Genomic DNA, 17440 nt, shown 5'->3' with positions numbered 1-17440 from the left:
TTTTTTTTTGTCTGTGTTAATCTTCTGCACTAGTATGTCTTTTGCAAATGTTATCCATACAATTGGAGATTACATCCTTGCAATTAATGATTATATACCTTTCAGTCAGCTATTGCTGTTTTCTATATAACAACTGGCCAATTCCTCTCACCTCCTTAGAACAGGGGTTGCACTACGTAAGGGTAAAAGGAGGAAGCAGAACAAGAGACAGGAAGAAGCGCGGTCACTTCCAACTACTCATTTCTTCAGAACTACGAGCCAATATCCAGGCATACACAGCACATCTGCCCCTGTGCGAATATCTCCTAACCTCTGTGAACGCTGTTGTGCAAGTGTCGCAAGGACCAACAAAACGGCCACACATATGCAAGAAAAGTGCAAGCACTAAGCATCACACATCTGCAAACACTACATGTGTGGAAAAATGGAAAATAATCTTTTTTGAACTGTCACAAGACAAGATGGGTCTACTGACAAAGATATATCTAACACCACTTGCCCAACGAACATTCGATACCTCCGATATGCTTTTTGTAGCGTTAGCTACACTGGCCTCGCTGAGCCAATTTCACGTGGCACTGGTCTGCGCATGCGCACTGATACTCCGCCGCCGGTGTGCGCGCAATTTGATGCGCTGCGCAGAAGATCAGTGGTGTCACACACCGGAGCCGGCACCTCCCTCGCACTCGGCCGCGGTCGCGCATGACTCGCCGCTGCCAGTGTGCGCTTTCCAGAGGAGTGCCGTCATAGCCTTGGTAGACATGTGGACGCCGACGCGCGCGCCTTCCCTGTGCAGTCGCCACCTGACACTGCGCTGGAGCTGCTTGATAGCGCCTCTGACTGGCGTTTGCCACTGTGGTATAGCCATGGAGAAGGAGAGTGCAAATGCTGCTTAACGGTGCAGTAGAGCGGAGAAGCTTAACTCATCAGATCCTGAAGTAGTTGCCCGGCAAAATAAATATACATGTGCCACATAATACGTATACCATTGTGTGTCATTTTTAATAATGTAAATAAGTAGTTCAGTCACGCAACAGCAGTGCATAGCAGGCAGAATACAAAGTAACTACGTACAAACAACACAACAAAGGCATGATTTAGTGCGAAAGCGTGAAGAAAGTCACCCAGGGCGAGCATCCCTATGAATGGCAGAATACGCTTGACTCACGGTTAGTGTGAACGTTTTTCTGCTTATTTTGGGCCTTTGCAGTATGCCACTCGTTCAACGTGAACGAAGTATAGCCTGCAAGAAAGTCTTATTGCTTCTTAGAACGCTTGCAGACATTGTATGTGCTCCGCACAATGTATGATTAGAAATGGACAGGTAATTAAATGTATCATTACAAGCTTCAAGTCCTGGTGAATTTTCCAGCATACTCACTTAAAGCGTTACTGTCTGGCGTGCTTCAGCTTAGCACATTAGCCCAATAACACTGTGATCTGTGTTGATGATAGAATTTACTTTGCCTAATTGGTTCATCATTGCAAATCGGCTCACAAACCATTATAGATTTTTATTTCTCTGAATTGGAACTAAACTGGGAGTGTATGGAACACATTAAACACTAGCACAAATTTCGTCCAAACCAAATGTGCATTTTTTCCAGTTTGATGCTCCATTTCAGACAGTGCAACATGTAGACTTCACAGTAGCACTTGATGGCATATTTCTAGAGGGGTGCACAAGAAAGTAGCCTGATGTCAGAGATTGCAACACAGTAATTCGTTCCTAATCATGTTGAGCGATAGATACAATGTCATTTTAAAACGGCTTTTACCAGAATTCTTTCTATTTGATGTGCATTGGATGATTGACTGATGAGGGCTCGCATAGAAGGTTTATTCTTGTGTCTGATTTGTTTTAACTGACCTTTTCCATGGGAATCATTAGTGTGTGCTAATTTAAGTGCAACATTTATGCAGGCCTTGCTGACCGCAGTGCACAGTATCATATCAAGTCATACACCTCTAAAGCGCAGCTACGATTCTCATTTCAAGGCTTTTGTGTGTGCAGCCCTCAAGTAAGCACTGTTATGATGCTCATATTTATGACTTACCATTCCAAGTGAAAGAGTTTGTGCGAGTGTGCATGTGCTTGCAAGCATGTTGATATATTTCTTGTGTTTGAAGGAAAAAAGTTGGAGGTTAAGGGCATTTTTCTTTGTTAGACACAATATTAATGAGACCTAACCAACAATAATGTCAAGGAAAGTATAGGGGATGTTGTTAATAGTAAATGTAATGTAAATTTGAAGAAAATAAAAATGTACAAAAAATAACTTGCCACTGTCAGGAACAAACATGCAAGCTTTGAAAAATGTGTCTGATGCTCTACCAACTCAGCTACAGCAGTGGTTGTATCCCTCTCCACTTTGTAGGGTATGTATGTGCTTTAGAACCTGGGAATGTTAGTCAGCGCCACTAGTAGCCATGATAGCAAGTGTGGAACTCTTTTTCTGCCTGTTGGCCTCACATTGACATCACAGGCAGAAAAAGAGTGTTCCACATTTGCCATCATGGCTTCTAGTGGTGCTGACTAACATTCCCAGGTTCCAAAGCACATGCATACCCTACAATGTGGATAGAGATAAGACTACTGATGTAGCTCAGTTGGTAGAGCATCAAACACATTCTTCAAAGCTTGTAGGTTTATTCCTGACAGTGGCAAGTTATTTTTTATTCACTTTTCTTTCTTCAAAATTATATTGCAATTACTACTACTACTAATAACATCCTCTATATGTAATTTCCTTGGCATCTAGGCTTGTGCAAATAGTAAACTTTAGGTTCTAAGGGAATAGTCATTTGGTTGAATAATTTCGAATCAAATTTGAATTTCTAAATTGCTTATTATAAAGAAAAATGAGCATATTCTCATGAATCAACTTGCCTGCACATTATTTAAAAAAAATAAATAAAACAAGGCCTGTGCAAATGCCATTCTTTTCTGTTCAAAATAAGTGGAAACAACTTTGAATAGTAGCAGTATTTCACTTTGGGTAGAATGCAAGTGATAACCTGTAAAATATGCTAAGTTTTATAATTCACTATGCTGAGAGCATATAGGCCAGTATAAGAAGCTTTTGAACTTTAAAAAATTAGGAATCGTTTTGAGGGTGATAGGTTTGGTTAACCTTGAAGTGGGGCTTCGCGGCATTGCGGTTTTATTTCGAATAGGTGTTTTCACGGCTTAGCACTCCTTTACTGCCATGAAATTACCTTTGCAAGGGGTCACATGCCGATTAACACACATACATCTATTCATTGATTTTGAATACTTCAAAATTTTCTGTAATTTAAATTTGAATTGAAGTGATTTTCAATACTGTAATATTTGATTGAATATTTGAAGCGCTCGAATATTCACACTATCCTATTGGCATCATTGTCTGTTAGTTCTCCCTAAAGGGACCCTGAAACAGTTTTTTGAAGTTTTGTTTGTGTTTAGGCTAGCGTATCATCAAACCATTTGCTCCACAAGTTTAGCGACACACTGTGTACCAAGGCTGCTAAACACAGCTATATCATATCCTCCTCCTCCTCACATCTGCCTTTCCTCCTAAACTCATGAGACAGGCTGGCATCGCTGGCGATTGCAGAGCTCTCATGAGCGCACTTGACAATTTTAGCTTCCCCTAGTCTAGAACTCTGAGATTACACATCGACAAATTGCGCTCAGTCTCGGAGGCCGTAACACAGTGTGCCCGTCAGCTCGCACACAGTCTGGCAACAGGGACAAAGGTTGCGGAGTGGTTGATATCTCCTCCGACAGATGCCGCCTCCCTACCAGCCCATATTCTGTGCATTTCACAGCCAATCATCAGCAATCAGGGTGACGTCACTTTACCAGAACATGTCGTTCTGTGAAGGGGCGGTTTAAAACGCGTTTGAATGAGTCGCAGCTATCTGCATGGATTCGCAGCTTTCGAGCATTGTAATAAATTACAGTTTATGCAGAGAACTGAAATCAGTCTGAAAATGACCCATAGAACTTGGGATACGTAATGGCCCAATGTGTTTGTACAAAATCCTCAAAACTGTTTCAGGTTTCTTTTAGTGTTGTGTCTAACACTGCGTTTGAAGCTTTTTCTCAACATCTTGACGTTGAATGATAAGACAGTGAGAGAACAGTAAACAATCTGTCTCTGTATCTTACAGCGAAAAAAGGCTAGTCACATGGCTCAAATTAATTTTCAAGTGCAAACCACTTGTGGAACGTTATTATGTTCACTGGAGCTATCTGAAGAAGACAGGTGAGTTCATCTCATTCAGAGTTGTTCTGGCAGGCTTCACCAGATAGTTGATTCGAAAGCTTAAAATTTTAATCTAGACTGACTGACCAATCAATTAGACATGAAACACGACACATTTTCGAAAGAGCACATGTATTAGGCTTAGATAGGTTACTAGCCTTTAGAAACAAGCGTTTTATTCGGCAACCTCTGCGAGACATATACATGCCACACAAATGTAGAATTTAACCTGCATGACATATATTAACTCTACTCTCTTCTGTTTATAAGTCCAGTTAAACCTGCTTATAACGAACCTCTATATATTGAATTCTTCAGTATAATGAAGATTTCTATTTCCTGCTGTTTTTTCGTAGAAGCTAATGTATTTGTGACCTCTATGTTACAAAGTAACAGACAGAGACAACCTTGATATAACTAATTTTTCCCACTGACAATCTACGAATTTTACCCCATAATTCAGTACGAGCATGCATCTTCCACGGGTGCCCTGCTGTGGATGAAGGGGGAAGTGGCGGCGGCGTGCACTGCGCAGCAGGCGAGAGCGAGCGCGAGCCGGCATTGTTGTCGTTTTTGCCGCCGTGGGCGCATATGCGCGGATGTGCCTTGTCTCCTTCCAAACGGAAAACAACAAAAAAGGAAAACTACTTTGCTTTGGCTGAGCCTTGCTTTTAGTTAGTGTCACTGTCACGCACTTCGGGTGAGGCCCCGCCGATCCAACACCGACGTGCGGCAGACTCGCAGGCTTCCACTTTACGCTTCGGCCTGCGACGCCTGAAAAGCCTCGAAGTGGCACATTTCAAATTTATTGGCAGGTCAGTCGACCCGTGCGGGGTTGCAGGTGTGGTGATGTGTGGGCCTGACCGACGCACTCATAGAGCAGACACGGAGTTTGATTACACATAAACAAGCATTTAATCAAAACAAAGGTAAAGGCAGGAGTTAACGAAAAAGCAGAGGAAGAATAACACTGATACTGATATGTGGGGCTGCGCCGCACATTGGGCACTTTACCAAATAGTTTTCTGCGGTATTCGTGTCTGTGTCGTTCGCTCTTTGTTTTTGATGCCGTGTGCGCCTGCACGATTTTAGTGCACTCGTACGGAGTGGCTACCATTGATGTTCAGCTTTGCATTTTTTTTAATGCGTGCAATCATGTCATCACCACCGAGGGGATGTCAGATTAGGCGCTCATGGAAACTCTCCAAGACCACAGTGACGACGGATCTTCGGCGGTCTCGTCATGCGCTTCCGTCTTGCGTCGCGAGTTCAAAGGCTCGTAGCTTTCATAGCCAATTAGTTCTGGCAACATGACAGCACATTAAATGCAATGCAATGAATGCGATAGGAAAAAATTGCAATGTGATACGAAGTAAGGCTGGCAGTCAACTCTTTTAGATCTGATATCACGGAACTAGCATCGCGAAATGCTGGTGTGAGCAAATGTGGCCGCTCCAGGGAGAAGTACTCTTTTCACACGCTCCCTTCGTGTTGAAAGGGCACTGATAATTGCCGAGATAGCAAGCGCACCAGCGATCACGACCGCCCTTAAAATGAAAGTTCATTGTTGCTACTCATGCTCGTTCAAGACTGGTGATTTTCTTTCTTTTTGAGTATTTGACGGCAGTTATAACACACGGGGGATGTTATCTTATGCGCCTTCCAGGCGATAGTGATGGGCACACTCATTCGGTCTCCGCTTCAGCAGTGCTCACGTGCTTTCACCCGCTTGTGAAAGTTATGCTTGTTACGGAACATGGTAGCAGCGATAAAAACCCACCAGGAGTGTCCATATAATTTTTATCGCAATAGTAACGCAGTTTTTTTACTTCCAAATAAGTGTTTTGGGCTAGCTCTGCTTTCAGTCTCCCTTTTGTTCAATTGGTGCATTTTTTTTCCTAATTTTCGTACCGAACCTTCATATAGCGAAATTCTATTTATAACTAATTTTTTCAGGAATTTATCAATTACGTTATATCCTGGTTTAACTGTATGTGGATTCAGTACAGGTGGGTTTGACTGTATCTCTGAGGATGTGCTCACAATAAATAAACCAGCCAATACCTGCTGGGCTAGGTACCTGCACAGCTGTGACGTTGTTAAGGAGAGGGCAAGTGATTAGCTGTTTTCGACATACAGTTGTAAGTGCCCTGCTACATGAATTGTACTTGATTGTAGGCTTATATACCTCATGAATGTTTATGAAATACCTATGTCATCTTGTTCTCTCTCTGTTCTTTTCCCAAAGGCTTTGATGATGCTCTAAGGTCCCTTGATCGACTAACTGGGTTTGACTTTGATCTTCCTGTTGACTTGGCTGTACGCCAGCTGCAGAACATCAAGGATGCTTTTTGATGTGTCACCACTTTTTTAGGGGAACAGGTGCCACTTATCTCATCAAGCTTAGCATGAACTTTTATCTCACTGTGTTGTGACACAAGGGCCAACATAGGAGGCCAAGTTGTAGTTGAAATTCATCACGAGATGTCCTTTTTACTGTATCTCATGTAAAATGAAACAAATGTGTTCATGCGATGCCTTGGAGCTGCCATTGATGTGGACCTGACCTCCAGCACACCTTTTGGTTTATGGTCTACTGATTTTTGAACCGATATAAACAAGCCATCTCTAGATGCTTACACCATTATTCTGGAAAATAGGCAATAGCGTGAGTACTGCTCACTTTTTTAACTTAACTATATCTGAACGCATTGCAGGATTAAATCTATGACTCTGCAATGCCACCTTCTGTCTAACGTAGTGTACTTATAGCATTGTCATTTATGTTGTTTAGCTGTTATGGTTGTTAGACAGAAGTGTAATCAAAAACAAGTTTTAGAAAGTAAGATTTGGATGCTGATTAAAAAGATTTAAAAACGATTTCATTTTAAAAATAATTTCGGTCTATATCTGGACACCTTTTAAAATGTTTCTTCCTGGCCTGAAGGGCTTCCCTGATACTACGAAATTAAAAAAAAAAAAAACAAGTTGTAGTTAGTGGAGTGACGACAAGATTCTTTACTACTCAGAATTTTCTTACACATTTAGTTCGAAAATGACTTAACTGACATTTCAGGCTTGTTTAGAATTCCACAAGGCAGCTTTTAGGATTGCAACTTAATGTGTCATACTGTTTGTTAATTCCAGAATTATGTGCCATACCACATACATTTTTTACTGCACACGTCTAGTCACTTAGGCATTTGTTTATGCCATTGAAAATGAACCTGAACTCCGTGCTGTTTACCATAGGTTGCTCGCGGTCACTTTCAATATTTGATAATTAACAGGCTCGTGCATTTTCCTTATATATATGAGTGTCCTTCTGCAAGAAATTGTGGCAGTGACAAGTAAAAGCGTAAACTGGGGACACCTGATATCTATGTGACGTGGATGATTTTAACACACTTGATATGAAGCACTTTACTTGGTGGCCCTTTGAATGAAAGGCAAATTCAGGTAGTCCCAGCATGTGACTCAAGTGTAAACAATTTTCTTCACTTAGCTGATCATACCACGTGTCATATGCAAGACGTGAGAGCATCCAACTACAATTAATTGCTAGTAATCAAACTTGCTGCAACAAAAAAAAGAACTTTCCACGCATCAAGAGGCATAATAAAATGCTGCTTGTCCGCTTGTGTTTGATTTATAGAAAAAAGAACCGCCTATGAGGAATGGCGCGAGTTGCTCGAAAGTTCAATTTTTGGCTGGTTAAACTGGATAGGTGGTTCTGTCCAGGGGGGCCCAGTTGAACCCAGCGAGCAGAATTATGGCCTTCGAGATTGCAGAAAATTGTTCAATACTTTCCTCTACTGCTACTGGTGTCGGTGGTCATGTAGTAAAAGCGGGCAACGTTGGCCACGATAAGAGTCAAGTCCGAAAAAGCACTTTCAGGCAGGTGATTTAAAGTGAACCAACATGATGCAGACCATAGAAACATGTTTTTATTTCAAGATAAGCACTTTTTTGTGACAAAACTAGCACTACTAGGTTTCTGGACCGCTATTTCAACAATCAATGTCGACTTAATATTTGTCATTAGTGTCCCTTTAACCACTAAGCTATGAGGGCGGGTTTTCAAAAAAAGTCAATTACATGCATACGACCGCACAGGTTCCTGAAAGTACTACTACATACTGACAAAAAAATAACATAGAGGCATTGAATCATGACACTGAATTTAATAATTTCAAATTTTTACTTGGAGCAGGCAAATTGTGAAACCATCTTATCACTAGCAGATGTGCACTGCTCAATTGCATTAGTTATTACTATAAGAAGCAGCGTGCTCTCTGTGCCCAGAATTTAACAGCTGAGGCACTTCTGCAAATACAAATGTTACCTGTGGAGTCCGTTTTTCCTTGCCATAAATTTTTTTGTACTGTTTCCAAAACTGGTCAAATCGCTAGGACTGCTTGAAATCCTTATGACCATTTCATCTGCTTCCACCACTCATAAGGCATAAGAAATCGTACTGCACAGTTTTACTGCTCGCCTTTTTGGCGTACTGTCACACTTCAAATAATGATCTGCACACTTGCACGGCATGCGCATTTTCAATTATCAGCCTCTCTACTGCTGATCACTGTTATTGCAGTCTTTATGTAAATTACAAAGGACTTTAAGTATCAGGTGCATTTAGAAAACGAAAAAAAGTAGCATGATAAAACGTGTTCTTCGCTTTTCCTTTGAAATGAATCATGCACTGAATCTTGTTGTATTGTAGTAAATTAGCAATATTGTACCAATGGTTTCAAAATATTCATAATCTATTACATCTTGAAAATTTGCATTGCACCTCATTTCATTTAGCTAAAAGCATCAGTGATGTGATTGCATTGTGCATGCTGTGTACAGATAATAAATAGCATTTATGCAAATGTATGCTTAGACTTTTTTTAGCATACCTGCTAAATTCTATGCAGGTATTTTCAAATTGTACTTCTATGCTTAATCACCTGTCACTTGTAATTTGAAAACCTCACCATGTAATCATTTTTGAGTGCGATATCTTAACATTTGTTGTTATAGAGGATTCAATGTTCTTGTTGACATTCTAAATGCTGTTTCTTTTATGACAGTAATGTATATATTGAATAACAATGATGAATTTTAAAATCACCACTTATTTACCTACTTAAGGTTATGGTTTTGGATTCAGTGTGTTGTCTAAGCATTTACACAACATAATAAATTACAATCTAAGATTTCTGTGTTTTGTATATAGTGGTTACTTAATCTCTGCACTGGGAAATAGCTCTTGGTTTCATACAAGTGTTGACAATGATTGCATATCTAAGCTGGCTCAGGTGTGGTGTGTACACGTATGTTGAAATGTAACCACATGAAATAAACAGGGTTTGTTCACAACCTGTTTGCTGTGTATATGGTTGCTGTGCTGTTTCTGTCTTGATAGATAAATGTCTTAAAATTGTCCTCATTTGAAGCTTAAGAAAAAAACGTTATGGCAGAAACAGTTAGAGATTATTTTTAAGGTCAGCGATAGTTTTCTTCTGTAACCCTCAAACGTTCTCATTTCATCAATCATGAAACCTTTATAGGCACATTCGCAGACACACAAAAGAAAGTGGAAGTTTTTTTGCCACTTTGTGGATTGTCACTTTGTCTAATGCCACTCTTTGAAATTTCTAGCCAATCACAATTATAAATGATACAGCAATGTATAGCACATTCTGAAAGATGGAAGAGTTTAAACTTCAATGTAGGTTCTTTTGAGTGCTTGTAATTTTCAACTGGCATAAGATAGCCGCATAAGCCTTTCTGCTCCCTTATCTCTCCGCTTTTCCCTCCCTGCCACAGCATTTCACAATGCTTTCTTCTGCATTACAAAAGTTAGTCTTTCCTCACATCGAACCACTAGATCTTCCTTTTCCTCAAGAACTACTGGCTGGAAGGATGCTACAAGGGTCGCCTTCAAGTGCGGTGGTCACTTGTGAACCACTACATTCAGTGTTTAACTGTGCATAATGTCTTGCCTACCTAAGATTCATAGCTTAACTTTCTGAATTGTAATGCAGGTGAGTAATTACACAAATGAGTGTCAGGTTGGGGTGCCTCGTTCACCTTTAGAAAAAAGAACGCAGAAGCTTTACTGAAGTATATTCTAATCATGAGCAAGCATTCTGCCACTTCATATTCGTTCCACACTGCTGACCATTGCTTGACCATTTCTTAACAATTGCATAACTACTACTGACCGTCAATTTGATACCCTAGACATTTAATGAGCAAGGTTTAAGTCTTATACACCTTGGAGGTCAATGGTTGAGTATCCTGTATGCTCAGGAGGAGTAAAGATGCAAGCTCCCGGTGCACTTGGTAAGTCGTGTGCTTGATTTGTTATTCAGTCCATGCAACTACAGTCAAACCCTTTTATAAGACATTGCTATAAGAGGCAAACTGGTATAAGAGACACCAGTTTGCCTACAGTAAAATACAGGTTGATAAGAAAATGCATACAAGGTAACTTATAAGAGACATATGAAAGACAAGAACTGCTGCCCAGAGCATGCCTCTTATGAAGGTATTTAACTGTGTATGTTTCCCACACAAGGTTGCCAAGTTCAGTTAAATTGCACAAATTTGGCTATTTTTTTAGACCAGTGGCGGCAGTAAAAATGACATTGCTACCTTCTTATTCCCTCTAATTAAACCAAATTATCAATGTCTTGTGACGTCGCTGCAGCTGGTGCTCGAGTATGCCACGTCAAAACATGGCGATGAAGGTGTGTTTCCAGCCCTCAAAATATAATCTGGTGCTTGCATTGCACAAAAGAAAGGACTTTCAGCTACCTGGCCAAGACTTGGGGGAGAGAGGGAAACCTCTTGCGTGGAGCCTCATTTTAAATACCAGCTATGTCTTAATGCGACTTGGAGCTGTAACTGGAAGAGAAAAGGACCACCAAAAGCGCTCCATATTCAAGAGTTCACCCATCAACATTAGAAATCGATGTATGATAAATTGTCTGCCTGTTCCTTAGAAGTGGGTCCTGATGGCAACTCAGGAGTATCAACTGCTCGGCTCTCATCATCATACAAATAATTATTCTACAAGGGACTAATTTATGTCTGAACAGCACCAACTGTGATTTCGGGCACACTACTGCAGCACTCATTTTTTTTTTGTCTCCACTAGTCTGGTACTTTGCCCTTTTCAAGAAAAAGTGTCGCTTCTGCAATCTAGCTAAAAACTTTGCCATTCTGTGCTCCTGTCTGCCAGTGTCATTTTTGATGTACTTAAACAATGTGTGTACACTCAGACCACAATATAATGAAGCAGGATATAACGAAATATTGTTTATAATTAAGTAAATAAAGACTGGTCTTGTAGAAATTATAGTGTTCAGAATATACTTTTAAAATGAATTTTTGAATATAATGAACTTATTTTCAAGTTAGATGCAACTTTGTTATAACGAGCTTTGAGTGTATTTTGATGTAGATCCTGTGGTATAAATGTCATTTTGAAAGGACTGTGTGTTATTATGCCAAGAAATTGTGTGGCACTTTCATGTTTCTTTGCATAAAATTTTTCATCACGTATATAACTTTAGTGTACAATGAAATTTCAGTTGAAAGTCAGCACTTGTTCATGTTATTTACTTGTGTCCCTCGGTGACATCAAATTTATACTCAAGGAATTTGATGTGCATCTAATAGAAGATAGAATGCTTTGTCTTGAAGTGGCCAATATTCTATGACTGATTCTATTGCATCCATGGCACCTAGAATATACGACACCAGATGGCATTGGAATGTCTACAAGCCAGCACCTGAGTGTTCACACAGGTGGCAAGTAAAGCATTTCTCTGAGGAAGGGATCGATAGCCCTTTTGAGAATTAAAGGATAAATTGAGAGCACATTGTTTCATTTGTTCTGACGAAAGATTTTTTTTTCTTTTTGCGAACGTACCAAGCCTAATTTGTGCTTTATGCAGTTAAAGAAGGCCTTTTGGTAAATATGGCTCGTGCATGTTTAAAACCTTCTCCTGCATTACTTGCATTTTTTTTATCTGGCCGAGTCCTTACGGTACTTCTCACTTCGCGATGAATGATTGGTGCGTACAGAGCTATCTCCTTCGCCAATTTTCTGGCATTGCTTGAGCGTGTCCAGTGCTGATACTCCCCTTGAAATAATGCAGCCTGCTTTATACTATAGGCTCAGCTAAATGAAAAGATACAAAGGATCAGGCTTTCATCAGTCTCGTAGCGAAGAAAAATGATGTAAGCTATCGGGGCATAATCACAGGGCTACTAAATCACCATTGTGGACTGTCATGCCATCTTTAATTTGCAGCTAGAAAACCCAGTGATTGAGGCAGGAATCATAATTTATTGCTTAATTCCAAGCATTTTACCGTCAAAGGATTGCCCGCCATTAGAGAGATATGACAGAAAGCATTTATAACGTAAAACGTTTTGTAAGCATCAATGAAGTGTTTTTATAGTCCACCAACACGAGCAGGAATAATCATGCGTCATCGCTGCTCCTGACTAAAGTATCTAGATTTTTCGCTTTTGCCAATGAAGTAAAAATAATTAAGGACTTTAGTTTCAAACTAAGGACTTTAGTTTCAGCTGCTGCAGCAAAGTTCGCGTTCCTTTTACTGCGCGACTACGCGTCGTCTGCGTCCGCGCAGCGCAAGCAATGGAGTCAGATGGAGTGGCATGTCCATAGAGCCAATGGGGACGAAAATTAGACTCGTTGATAGCGCAAGCGTCTTGATCGTGGCACCTAGCAACATAGAGTTTCTCACAAATACGTATAATTGTGAGAAACTCTATGGCGCGAGGCAATCATGGTCCAATAATGTATTCGCATTTCCATACAAGGGAAAGCACGCACACTTATTTATTTCTTTTAAAAACTTTTCCTTGTACTACTTTTGACTTGTTACAGTTTAGTTCAGAAGTGTGTTGTCATTTTTTTTATTTTATATTACTGCAGTCATGTTATTTTTTCTAGGTTTACTGCGGTAGCTGCTACCAGGTTCGCTGCACTCGTTTCGACTGTGGCGGCTCCCGCGGCGCGGACGCGAAGCTGCGTTGATGAGGGCCGTGCCGGCCAGCGCAAACAGCCGTGTTTGGCCGTGCGTTGTGCTGCGGGCGACTCGCCTGTCGTCCGAGGCTGGAGGAGGCACATCGGGCAGGGCTTGTATGGGGCAGCTAGTATGACAGCTACTCGGGAAATGGCTCCAGCATCATGGTTTCTGCAGAGTGTGATCCTGATCGTCGCAATTGTGCCGTGGCAAAGCGCAAGCGCGGGTGAGTTCCATTTCCATTCAGCTGTGCTGAAGGCTCAGTTAAGTCATGCAGTCACCCTCGGGATCGTAGTATGGCGTATTCGGTAGTATTTTGTGCGAACACAATCGTCGCATTCATTGCTTCTGTTACACGATTGCAGCTGTCACACCACGCGATGCTATGTCGCGCGTCTTGTTATTTACGCTAACCGTATCGGAAGTCCCGACCTTATCAGTCCACTCGGCTCGTTGCCTTGGCAACACAGTTGCGGTTCCAACTGAAAACAAGTTCCGTTAGGTCGTTTTTGCTTGCATTTTAGTGCCGTTATCGACTGTCGGCACTGAGTTATCCTCGAATTCTGGAGAGCAGCGACGCATGCTTGGTACACCTTTCCTGTTGTCATTGCTTCATTTCTCGAAGACGTTCCTCTGTCTGAACGATGATCGGCACTTGCTTTGTTGTCGCACCGACCCGTTAGCAGCACGTGTAGCGCTACGTGATGTGAACGCGCTAAGCTTCCTTTATCTGCTTTGGCTTTGTTGGAACTCTAAAACAGGGCAACTTGGCGAAAGTGGTGTCAAACGGCAGAGGTCGTTGCACTTTGCTGTCTTTGTTCAAGTCGATTTTCTCTGTGGCGACTCCTGCCCGACCTTGCTCTATGTCTGTTGCGTATTGGCCGGTTCGACACACGAACGGATGGATGGACACACGAACGGGCGGACGGACGCTTCGCCCTACTCATCATATCCGTGGATATGCTGGGATATTTTTCCCTTGAGACTTCTGTTAATCTTCCATCCTTCTTTTTCTTTCTATTTTTCGCGTTTTGCGCGATGGCGTTGTGTCGATGTGACGTATGTTGTTATCGTTCTTTCCTTTGAGGAAAAAGCGCCCGACAAAAGCGGGGCGGGTTATATAAGCGCCTAAAGTAGCCGAAAGAGCGCGTGAATTTGCTGTGAAGGAAGAAAAGCGCGTCGCGACTACGCTACTTAATTGCGTTCAAAACATATACTCGAGTGGTAAATACAAGTGACGCGCGTAAGGCATTAAAGAGGCACTAAAATTTGTGATGGATTGACTCAACTCTAGTTTAATGCGAGGTCGTGGAATGCGACGCCAGCGGGGGAGGGGGGTACAGCTGCCCCATAAAGATGTACGAATGCCCCCCCCCCCTCCCCTCTATCCACCAGCATATTCAAAGCGCTGGGCCCAAGTTCCGAGCCTCAGTATTGCTCCCCCCTCCCCGGTAAAAGCATCTTGGCGCCGCACCTGCTAAGATCGCGAACGCATGTAGTGTCATAGGCGGAGACCACCGCGAGATCCTTCTCCCCCCTCCCTTCCCTCCAGGCACCGGCCAGGGAAAGAGATGTATATACAATTTTTTTATATGTGGTATGAAGAAAGGCAGGAAGGTTAACTGGAATGCAAGTATCTAGTTTGCTATCCCGCATTGGGGAAGGGGAAACAAAAAGTAAGGAAGAGGGAATGAGAGAAGGGGGGGCGTGAAAACACACACACTGAAACGTCACAAACGTTTGACGAGGTGGGTCACTCGCAGAAACTTCAAGAGAGCATTCATCATTTTTCGGTGTGAAGTTCGATTTTTCCGGCTTCCAAAATCGATTTTTATGAAAGCAGCTGGTTGTCAAGGCGTGCTAATATTTCTGACAGGGACTGCCTCTGATAGGTGTACTGCAGGCAGTGACAAAATATGTTCAATGGTTTCGTCAGTGCCGCAATGGTCACATGCCGCACTGTCTGCCCATCCGATGTGGCAAGCAAAGGCATTTGTATAAGACACTCCAAGCCATGTGCGACAGAGAGCGGTTGTCTCAGATCTGGATAAACCAGATGGAATCATAACTTGTAGGCACGGATCCAGGCGATGAAGACAGATGTGGAGAAAACCGTGCATGTTCCACAGAAACCTTGTGACGTTGGGCACAAGCGTGTTAATCCTTGTTGCATCGCTTCGTGATAGTGGAATAGGATCCATCATGCCATTTTCGTGAGCGTTTTTGCTGCATGAACGGCACGCTCGTTATTGATGATTCTGCAGTGGCCTGGTAACCATTAAAAAGTGACATCATTTCCTTTAATACTTGTTGATTCAGTTGTGTTTCCAGCATCATTTGGTCTTGAGGTCTGAGACGTAGTGCAGTTTGAAGACATTAAAGAGCTGGTTTCGAATATGTAAAAATGCTCCTTTTTAGAGGTGCTTCGCGATCAATCCTGCGGGGTGTCACGAGCTATGCGTCTGTCAATGTTGTTTTGTGAGACGTTCGAAATGAAAGCAGCTTATGGTTTGGTCACGACCATTGACTACTGTTTCTTCGTGGTCCTGTCTGGCAGCTATTTCACAGCAGGGTGCTTATGCCTGCTTTCTTTCTGGTTTTTAAAATTTGCACCATGAACCAGTGAGATGTCAAACATTTAGGGAAAAATGCCCCTCAAACAAATTTGTATGTGCAAATATTTTATGTTGATTAACATCTGTAGCAACTACTTAAGCTATGACAAGTTGAAAAAGGTGTGAACCACATAGTGACTGATTTTCAGAACAAAAAAAAATGTTTTTGGGTATACTAGGCATTCTTAACACAATCTCTCGGTGAATGCTATCACACGGACTTGCTCACCAAAAGGTTTAATTTTTTTGGTTGTCTACAAAAGGGTACTCTTCGATATGCCTGCCGAGAAAATATGGTATGCATTTTTATTTACCAGCTAAGGCATTTACTGCCAGCTTGTTCACCAAAGAGAAACTCAAATACATGTCCAGAAAGCAACTTTTGGAAGAAAAATTCTGAACAACAGCTTCACATGAGGTGTGCTGGTAGTAAATAGTAATGAATATTATTTTGGAATCATTTCTGGCTATATTGAATTCAATTTGCCACAACTGAAGCCTTTCACTACCGCCTACTCGAACATTTCATGCTTACGTAGTTATTTCTTGTTCATTCTCTCTAGATGTGTTATTTCATGTTTCAAATTGTTTAACGTTGTATTATGTTGCATTCTAGTATTATAAAATGCTGCCAAATTTTCTTTATTTTACAATCACTGACTGTTCATGTTAAGTTCGTGTTTCGTGCACGCTCTTCCTTTGTTTTGTTTTTCTACTGGGGTGTTACTCTTGCTTTTTTGGCAGTCGTTTACATCACATTGCTCTTTCCAGATGTACCATTTTGATTTAATCTTTTTTTATATTTATCACAAGTCATGCTTTGCCATGTATCGCCCCCCTTACACAATGCTCCAATTAGGAGTCTGTAAGGTATTGTGAATAAAATAAAAAATTTGCCGGCAAAATTGAAGCTTCCTGTGCCAGCATTAGCCTCTCTGTTCTATTTTGTGCATGTTTTAACAAAGTAAATATAACATATGACAACAGAAATTTAGGCAAATTCTATGCATTGTGCAAATAGATTGTGCGGAACAGTCAGTGAGTAGTACCATGTGCAATATTTTTCTCTTTGAGCCAAATGTTAGACTGCTTTGTGTAAATTGAAATATAAATCTGTAGACTTTCCCTGTAGAAATCTTCATAATAATATTGTGGTGTCAGCATCCAGAAGACTAAAGTTATATCAAAGCATTTAATTTGGTAAATAGTAGTACACGCAGACAGACATATAAAGAGAGGGGAGAGAGAAATGGGGATGATATGGTTGGGCTCCCAGCCCCTCTAAGATGGCAAAGGCAGAGCTTTCTGCTCATGTGCAGAGTTTTTCATAACCTGAATCTCGGTTCATGCAAGACCGATTCATTGACCTGTTTCCTTGTGTTGTTTTGCCGTACATTCCTGGCATCCGCTACTGCTGTCGTCGTGCGTTATATATGGGAAAATATTGATCATTGTCTGTGAGCATCAAAGCGTTGCGACAGATAGCAGGGATGGTTCCAGTCACATTTAA

The 17440-nt window shown here is 41.4% G+C and overlaps 2 protein-coding genes across 4 annotated transcripts in view; both read left to right on the top strand.

Moving 5' to 3' along the window:
- LOC119180806 (RUN domain-containing protein 1) overlaps nucleotides 1-6882 on the top strand; it is a 53509-nt gene extending 46627 nt beyond the window's left edge. For both annotated transcript variants that reach the window (XM_075874937.1, XM_037431942.2), the window contains exons 15-17: nucleotides 1924-2021; nucleotides 4159-4253; nucleotides 6502-6882. In XM_075874937.1, the coding sequence (XP_075731052.1) occupies nucleotides 1924-2021; nucleotides 4159-4253; nucleotides 6502-6608 (300 nt within the window). In that variant the 3' untranslated portion in view covers nucleotides 6609-6882. The remainder of the gene's footprint in view (nucleotides 1-1923; nucleotides 2022-4158; nucleotides 4254-6501) is intronic.
- Nucleotides 6883-13252: 6370 nt separating this feature from the next.
- The window catches only part of LOC119181242 (post-GPI attachment to proteins factor 6-like), a 58507-nt gene continuing 54319 nt past the window's right edge, over nucleotides 13253-17440 (top strand). For both annotated transcript variants that reach the window (XM_075874929.1, XM_075874928.1), the window contains exon 1: nucleotides 13253-13541. In XM_075874929.1, the coding sequence (XP_075731044.1) occupies nucleotides 13448-13541 (94 nt within the window). In that variant the 5' untranslated portion in view covers nucleotides 13253-13447. The remainder of the gene's footprint in view (nucleotides 13542-17440) is intronic.

The sequence above is a fragment of the Rhipicephalus microplus genome, chromosome 10 (genome assembly GCF_043290135.1).
Source record: "Rhipicephalus microplus isolate Deutch F79 chromosome 10, USDA_Rmic, whole genome shotgun sequence".
Lineage (NCBI taxonomy): Eukaryota > Metazoa > Arthropoda > Arachnida > Ixodida > Ixodidae > Rhipicephalus > Rhipicephalus microplus.
Note: the sequence above shows the minus strand (reverse complement) of the source record. Positions and strands in the feature narration are given on the sequence as shown.